This window comes from Anastrepha obliqua, chromosome 4, assembly GCF_027943255.1.
Source record: "Anastrepha obliqua isolate idAnaObli1 chromosome 4, idAnaObli1_1.0, whole genome shotgun sequence".
Taxonomy (NCBI): domain Eukaryota; kingdom Metazoa; phylum Arthropoda; class Insecta; order Diptera; family Tephritidae; genus Anastrepha; species Anastrepha obliqua.
Genome location: NC_072895.1, coordinates 105525871 through 105534849, shown reverse-complemented (window position 1 = coordinate 105534849; position 8979 = coordinate 105525871). Strand labels below are relative to the sequence as shown.

The 8979-nt window shown below is 40.0% G+C and overlaps 2 protein-coding genes across 2 annotated transcripts; both read right to left on the bottom strand.

The window, feature by feature from the left end:
• Positions 1–456: 456 nt before the first annotated feature.
• LOC129246071 (attacin-A-like) lies at positions 457–1636 on the bottom strand. Its single transcript, XM_054884599.1, has 2 exons — positions 1251–1636; positions 457–1186 (listed from the first exon to the last, which is right to left on the bottom strand). Exons 1-2 carry the CDS (start codon positions 1556–1558, stop codon positions 595–597), a joined length of 900 nt encoding a protein of 299 aa, XP_054740574.1. The 5' UTR covers positions 1559–1636; the 3' UTR covers positions 457–594.
• A 4125-nt stretch (positions 1637–5761) lies between these two features.
• LOC129245106 (uncharacterized) lies at positions 5762–8083 on the bottom strand. Its single transcript, XM_054883093.1, has 5 exons — positions 7600–8083; positions 6979–7061; positions 6764–6910; positions 6036–6508; positions 5762–5966 (listed from the first exon to the last, which is right to left on the bottom strand). The coding sequence occupies exons 1-5, from the start codon at positions 7938–7940 to the stop codon at positions 5802–5804; spliced, it is 1209 nt and encodes a 402-aa protein (XP_054739068.1). The 5' UTR covers positions 7941–8083; the 3' UTR covers positions 5762–5801.
• Positions 8084–8979: the final 896 nt, after the last annotated feature.

Here is an 8979-nt window from a genome sequence, read left to right as displayed (position 1 = left end):
AAGAGGTCAATGGTGGACCACATGCTTGGATGGTATCTCACTCAGGGTCGCTGCCGTTTATAGAATGTTTTTACACCTGCAGAGCATAAGTTGGAGCTAGCCCAAAATCTTAGATAATGGAGTTAATGAAGAACTCGCACGTGGAGGAGCGATGGAATCGATGTATCAGAACTTAAACATTAGGAAAAGCGATAACACGATTAAAGAGCAATAAAACGAAAGGAGCGCGGGGACTGTGGACTGAAAAATTAAAATTAAATTCAACCACTTTTAGGAAGAAAAATGGTCGCTGGAAGCCAAGCCAGACGTGTAGTGCAGTCCGTCTAATAAATAAGCATGAGAATGAGCCTATTCTCTAGACCAATTTAAACCTTCTTAGTGTGGCATATAAGTTTTTATCAAGCGACGTTTTTGAAGAACAAAAACTTATCATGAAATAAGTGATAAGATCTCATATTCCATTTTCGGTTAAAACGTCTTTTTATTTAAATAAGCACTAATAAGAGTGATAATAAATAATATAAATAATAATCTGATTTTAATTTCAATTCAATAAATGGCGTCTTAAGATCACATCTCTCTCCCGCCATTCCCTTAACCCCAATGGTGTGATAGTCCCAAGCCTGTATTAAAGTCGTTCCTGCCACTGAGCGGCCCATTCAGCCAACGTGAACCGCCAGCATTGAAATCCAAACTAGTTTGACGATCAGCTGAGGTAAACAGATTGGAACTAGCGCCATAATTAAATTTCGTTCCGAAATCATGAACCTTTGACAGACCCAAATTGGCTGCATGACCATTTGTATGAGCCCAATTGAGATTGCCACCTGTTTCGCGGAAAGTCGGACCAAAATCAAAGGATTTCTTTGTATCAAACACGTTGGCACCCACGCTATGTGCGCCATTATTAAAGAGTGTAGCATGAGCGGACTTCGTTAGACTATCACTAAAACCGGGTATAGTCTCCTTGGCAATAGCTATGCCATGACCGCCAGCATTGTTCAAAGCCAACGAGCCACCCTTCTTCTCAAACTCGAAACCATTTGCCAATTTTGTGTTCGCCTTAAAGACAGAAGCATCCAAGCGATTGTTATCATTTAGAAAAACATTAGCACTTGCACTCTTGGTCAGCGTATCACTGATGCCGGGCGTATGCTCCTTGGCAATGGCGACGCCAAGTCCCTTGCTGTAAATAGGAAAATAGAAAAACGCTGAACAATATACGAAAAATCTCAACGCCCTCTACTTACACATTGGCCGCCAAACTGCCGCCAGTAGTCACCGGTCCGCCTTTGGTGTTGCCCGTAGCAAAAGCGCTGCCAATCACATTGGCATCGGGTGTGCCTAGGGCTTTAGCGATCTCCAGCTTAACATCTTGTCCGCCATTAGGGTTCGTAGCAACAGCGCCGCCGGTAACCACATTGCGACGCACACGTATGGGACGTGGTGGTGGCTGTGGACGTACTGTGGGCGGATTTGGATAGCGTCCTGGTGCTGCGGTGACACAGACCAGGATGGTCAAGGCGACAGCCAAAGTGGTGAAAAGTTGTAGTTTCATATTTGTGGTTATTGTTTTTTTAATTTTAAATAATTGTTTTCTAAAACGCTATTCGATATTCACTTTTCGCAGGTTGTTTGAGTTGTGATGCCAGTGGAGAACACCTCGGCGGCTTTTATTGTACGGGTACGCTTTAGCTAGTAGACGCTGCGCTTAGTCTTATCGCCAAGACGGGTATTCACAAGCGCATCAGAGAAGTGATTCCTCTATTTTTTTTTTGCCATTTTTTATTAAAGCTACATATTTTATTTATAGCTGGTAGGGGATACATTTTCTTATCAGCAGCGAGAAAAGCAGCAAGTGCTCTGAAGCGTTGTGTTTGTTGTTTTTTTGTTCGGTCATTGTCTTTGGTGCTTTATTGTATTTGGAATCCCCGGAATGTGATGAACCGTTTTTTGGCACGAAGCGATAAATAATGATTCAGACTATTGGCTGAGAAAAAAACAAATGCCAACTGTTTGCTGGGAGGGAAGCCCAATACTTGCTGATACGAGTACTCGTTTACATTTATATATATGTATGTATACTTGCATCCATTAAGATGTCCCAAATGATTTTTTTTGTCATCATACTACCCCCTAAATTTGTTCATGATTCTCTTATAACTTTTTTTAACTTTTTTTTTATTTTTAAAAAAAATTTTTTAATTTTTTTTTTTAATTTTTTTTATATTTTTTTTAATATTTTTTTATTATAATTTTTTCATTTTTTTTGTTATTACCCTCTAAATTTGTTCATGAGTCTCCTACAAATTTAATTTTTTTATTTTTATTAAACATTTACCTGTGCCGCTTGCGCTTTGAAAATTAGCATTAAATTTGCATAGAAGAGCGTGAACTTTTTCGTAAATTTAGTATGAAATGTTTACAGATCAATATTAATTATTGCCCTATTTTAATTTCTCTTCACAAACGCGCAAAATTGATATCCTATTCCTTATTAAAAATAAGAAAAAAAAATGTAATATATTTTATAGAGACCTTAAAAATCCCCACAAATTAAAAAAAAAATATTAAAATTGAAAAAGAAAAATAATAAAATTAAAAAAAAATAGTAACCTAATTTTTTTTATTTTTGCTATACTTTTTTTTAATAAAAAAAATACGAATGTGGATGCCTTAGAACAAATTAAGGAGGTAGAAAACAAGAAAAAAATTTTTTGGGCCATCCTAATGTACCAATACGTACACAACATAAAATTGAAGTTATTAAAAATCTTGTCGAATTAAGTTTCGGTGATTTTTATTTTTTTCAAAAAGTAAAGAAACAGTAACTTCTAAGAATTCGTAGCAAATAAACGAAGAAAAAAGGGGATGCTCTCAGGGGGATGCCCATAAATTTCTACAAACCTCAAGCAACTGGATTTGTTACAAGATGTCTGTCCACTCCGAATGATATTAAAGCTTAAAGAATCAGATATTTCAACAGAGCCGTATGGTGGACTTAGAGATGTGAAGGGTGGTTAAATTTCAAGGGCCGATGTTGAATGTGAACCACACCTAAACGGCAACAACATCGTTGGACTTCTTTCTTTGGGGTTATTTGAAAGAAAAGGTGTACGTCGATAAGCCAGCAATAATTCAAGAGCTAAAGGATGAGATAATTCGGCACATTAACGGCATAGAACCATCATTATGCCTCAGCGTCATCGAAAATTTGGACCATCGGATGGAGGTATGCCGCCGAGACCGCGGAGGCCATTTGGCAAATGATTACCTACTTCCACAGATTTCTCAAATGGCGGTCAAAAAATGTGACGAATTAAAGGCAGCCATTCGAAACCACGACTCGCGGCGGTCGACGCTTTACAGATGTGTTCAAAGAGTGACTATTAAGGATTATGGATAGTACACCGTTACTTGTTGGTAATGGAATTTCGGTGGCAGCAAATATCCAAAGCTTTTCGCTTTTAGCTTTTCGGACGTGTGAGGCCAGGGCGTTTAAATTTAACCTTCTAGAAAGCAGGGCAGTGGTAGTAGAAAGCAGGCAGCGATAGACACCGAGATGATTGCACCCCATTATCCCGAAGGTACTGCTGACAGAACTAGAAATTATGTTCATTCGTACCGTGACTGGTAAAGCCACCCACCACAAACAAGAGGTAGGCCTTTCTAATAAGGGAAGCTGCCTCAAACGTCTCGCTAATATTCTAACTCCTCTTGTTATAGGCATCACGGAAATATTTGCTATGATAGCCAAGCTGCAGGCTACCGGACGGGTCACAGGTTGCGGTTGGTGAAGGACCTCTAGATAGAACTTCTCAGGTTAACTGCGAATAAGTTAGAAATAACAAATAAGCAGTCCCAGACAAGCAGTGGCTGCTGTATCAAACTGTCGTGGTGATGCGAAGTGGGCTCTATGTATACCCCTCTATATAGTTAAAAAACGTCTTATTCTTGTTGATTGGCGCGATAACCGCTTATGCAATTGGCCGAGTTTAACAAAGCGCGTCGGTCGTTTCTTTCTCGTGCTAACCGGCGCCAGTTGGAGGCACCAAGTGAATCCAAAGCCTTCTCCATCTGATTTTTCCAACACAGAGGAGGCCTTCCTCTTCCTCTACTACCACCAGCTGGTACTGCACCGAATACTTTCAGAGCCGGAGCGTTCGTATCCAATTCCGCGTTTGTATCCGTTTGAGTTTCATTCGCTGCGCTATATCTTTGTCGTCGTAAAGTTCATACATCTCATCATTCCACCGCCTGCGACACTCGCCGTTGCTAACGTTCAAAGGTTCAAAAATCTTTCGCAGCATCTTTCTCTCAAACACTCAAAGGGACGCCCCATTGGATGTTGTCATCGTCGAAGCTTCTACGCTGGCCAGCATCTAAAGCTTTTCGCACTCACGTATTTCGGCCTCTCGTTTCTCCTTTTTGATAATACGTCTCTCTTCCTTTTTTAGCTCCCGCTAGTGAGCCATGGCTCGCGTTGCACTCGATCGCAGCGTGGTTCTATAGGCAGTGTCCTTTCTTTGCGCGGCAGCATAACCTCGTCGTACCAACTTTTTTTTCGGTCTCGCCGAAATGTCATTTCTTCTTCGACGGCGGTACGTAAAGAAGGGGAGATGCTACTTCATTGCTCGTCCATGCCGGATTGTTGAGCAGGAGCGAGAGTCGAGTGGCGAATCTTCTGAATGTCTGTAGTGATTGCAGCTTTTCGATGTCGAACATTCTTTGTGTAGTTAGAAGTACTTTTTTTGCTGTACAGAGGCGTGTGCGCAATTTGGCTGCAACAAGGTAATGATCCGAGTCGATGTTGGGTCCTCGGATCGTACGTACATCTAAAACACTAGAAGCGTGTCTTCCATCTATCACAACATGATCGATATGATTTGTCGTTTTTCGATCAGTAGACAGCCACATAATTTGGTGTATCTTTTCATGCTTTTCATCTTTTCTAGCCCCGGCGAAGTCGATCAGCTTCTGTCCGTTAACAGATGTTTCATTGTGCAGGCTGAATTTTCCGACTGTGGGACCAAAAACTCCTTCCATGCCCACCCTGGCGCTGAAGTATCCAAGCACCGCTCATAGGATCGTTCTAGGTGCTCATAGAAGGAATCTTTGGTCACATCGTCCTTCTCTTGCGTCAGGCGTGGAAGCAAAAAAATGAGCGAGATGTTAAAAAATCTCGCTTTGATGTGGAGTAAATGACAGTACTTGGCGACGAAATCTCTCTCCCACAACAAATCCAAACCGAATTTGCGCTCCTTGAGTGACTTTCCCCACCTCTACATATGGAACCAACCTCGCTTCTCGGCCTTATGGGCGAGCAACTTCAGTTGTCACGTCTCCAAGTACTCGGCTTTCGAATTCTACCCGCTCATTTCAGAAGTTTTCAACCACTCGCCCAATCAGTTGTTATTCAGATGGCAAAGATGCAATATGAGCGAGTAGTGTCAGCCAATCACCTGATTTTTTGAAATTTACTGAGAGCCGGTTAACGGTCTGATCTTGATCACACCTTCTGCATTTCAGTAAGCATTTTCATGAAAATTTTGGTAAAATTGAACCAACTGTTGTTCAACTGAATATCTCTCCATGACTAAATTTGTCAAATATCTAAAGAAAAAAAGAAAAATTAAGATATTACAAATAATTTCTGTCAAAAATCTGCATCAGCCTTGAACGATCCTGTAATATTAAAGATATTCTCAATACCAAAAAGAGAAAGTGTTTTTATAAACGATATTATAGTCACGAATTCGCAATAAAGTTTTGACTAAATTTAATAGAAAAAAGTTGATAATTCACATTTCACTGGAATCGCAAATCTCCCGATTTAACCACTCCACCAGCGAATCACGCGTGCACTCATTCAGTTCATTCAAACATTTAATGGACATTAAATCTGTCATACAGCCACTCAGAATATAGGCCTTTACACAAGGCATAGCCGATAAAAGACGAATAACCTGAGAAGAGCGGAGAAGGAGAAAGGTTCAAAAATAAGAAAATCAATCAAAAGATGGAAGTAAATCTACCTTTAAACATATTAACTGCAAGTTGATATTCTTACACTTAGCCAACTCGATAATGCGGTTCGGTAGATCGGTGAACTCCCGGCAACGCCATAGCGAGCGATTACTAACCAAACCATGCAGTAGCGCCACAACGACATACTCATAATTATTCAGCCTCCGTTGCTCATCCGATAATATATCGTAAAGCATTTTGACGCCATCAATCTCATCGAAGCGCTTCTGACCCTTCTCACAACGCAAAAGCATGGCAAAGCATTTCATGCAAAGTTCGTGATAGGAGAGACGTCTCGTTTCGATACGTTCAACCAGCAGTTCAAAATAGCCATGGCTTATGCCAAGCGTCGGCGCGATTTCTAAGAAATGGCAAAGATGCTGCCACAATGGATTTGGGTAGAAGGGTGTGCAAGGATCGTTGTGAAAAATGAGTGAGAGTCTGTAAAAAGCTTTGCTTTCATCCACCATAAAGAGACATACTGAGGGGTGAAGAGACAAATTGCAGTTAGTTCATTTAGAGTTATGATGCTCACACTCATCAACGTAAACGTACGCCCGTATCAGCTGGCACGATGAAACTAATGATAGCCCCATGTAAATGAATTCTCACCACCGTCCAGTTCGGTAGCATCATAGATCGTTTTTTCATCGTGTCAGTTGTTGCGGGCGTACGGGCGTACGTTTACGTTGGTGAGTGTGAGCACCATTACAGTTGTAGAGGTGTATCCGCTTACTCTCAGTTTTGTCTGTCAAATTACGCAGTATCTTGCAGGCCAGCAAAGATGTCTCCCCGCGGCTATAGATAATCGAGTAAAAGGCGTTAACCAAATGCGTACGATGTGCAATCTGATGAGCGCCATTTAGATAACCCGAAATGATGTCTGGAAAAGTAGTAAAATTCTAAACTGTTTTTTATTTTATTTTTTTTTTATTTTTACACTTCACTTACAGAATATTTTCATCAATTGTCTGCGTTCATGATAGTGCTCCTGAAGATAGCCATGGTGTAGGCGCAAAAATATATTTCCACACCTTTTGGAAGTAATATCAATATTAATCAATATAGGAGCCGAATAAGTTCTGTCAAAGAGCGCACCTTTGAAATCTTTTTACCATGACTTTTTCAGTGCAAATTTAACTCTGCTTTCCAGCTAAACTAAATTTAGACGTCTAATTTTACCGGGTTAAACTTAGTTCGAAAATTCACCACCGTTAAACTAGCACTGAAAAAGTCGTGGTGAAAAGATTTCCAAGGTGAGCCGTTATTCGCTCTAAGCGAATTTGACATATGGGCTGACGTCACTTGAGCTGTGTTTACAAACAAACTGAGATTGTGATATATCATACGAAAAAAATCAATCAATGACACTTCGTTGCCGTCTAAAGCAACGACGGATTGGAAGAGTGTGTGAGTACATGTAAAATGGTTGCGCAGAATTCGGCTGCCGAGTCCCCAATTGACGTGGCAGCCAAAGTTCCCGTCACAATTTCCTTCTTCACCATAGCTAAATAGCAAACCTGGTGACTTATCATCCTTGTGAAAAAGTGGTTCTAAAAAGGTCTCACTTACTTTCTCACCACATCGAACAGCGTGATGGCCCGCTGTGCTTGCCATGGATTGAGTAACACCTCCGACAATGAGTTGATACTTTGCCATCTCACCAACGGCACATCACTGCATATGTCATTGAGCAACTTCTCGACGCATAAAAAGCCATATGCCAAAGCTGCGTGATCGCGAAAATAGGTGGAACTATCACATTCGTCCTCATTTCGACACACACATTGGCAACGTTTCGATTCACGTTGGCGATATGCGGTGGTCACCAAATTGTTTACCGTTTCTTTTTTCATGTGCTTCACCTCAAGTTGAAGGAAATGATTCTTATAGCTGGCAAGCTCTTCCCACATCCTTTAGTAGAGCGCTTTTGGCACGTGATATTCAATAGGAGAATTTAAAAAATCTTTGCAAAAATTTTATCAGTATAATTTAATTATAATTAAGATGCTAATTGCTCAAGAAAATTTTGTTAAATGATTGAAAAATGAAAACAAATGAAATATCTAGTTGAATTTAAAAAATAAATCCAGTAGGAAAGCTTATGAGCAAGGCGCATTATTAACCCCTTAGCCTACACGATATCTACCAATTGCGCGAGCTATAATACGCAAGAAATTCGTTCGCGCGCCGTGCCATTCAACTGTTCAGCCGTGTACCCGAACTGGCGCAAAGTGTATACTTTTCGTAACATATATATTTCAATGCAACGAAAGGAATTGTGAAATAATAAACAATGTTTAGGTACAAATAGTAATTTTAAGATGTCTAGGAAGTAATCATAATCAATTGATCACAAATTCTTTACCACGAGTCAGACTCGTGGCTATAGGCTAAAGGGTTAAAGGTGGTGGCACCAGACCAGCAACAATATTTTGTGCGTTTGATTGTCAAAGAAAAGTATAGGCAAAGTAGAAAACAAATAATGAATTCGCCTTGTTTCACTCTGGGCTGACAACCACATGGACACGACGAAAGAAAAAAAAAAATACCAGTCTAACGGTTAGACGCGATAGAAGTGAAACCTTCCGTAAAACAAACTGAGAGAGAATGAGACGAAAGCAGCATTAGGAGCGGGATAATTATAGGTTCATTATAATATTGCTATAAAGTTCATATTTCATTTTCTTCATTTTATTATTATTCATCCTCAATGTTTTCAATTTCAACAAATGATACGAGTGGCTTATGATAGCTAAAATATGATACAAATGCTTTGGTTTCGATGTTGTCAACATATCTTTGAAATACCGCGTCAATTGTTGTTTTTGATCGTGTTGTCGATTCAGTGCGATTGTTACACATTTTTAAATTGAATGTTGTAATGAGAAAGTCAATTAAAGGAACCACTGTGTCCAATGCAAAATTTACGTTAAAATCGCCACTTAAAAT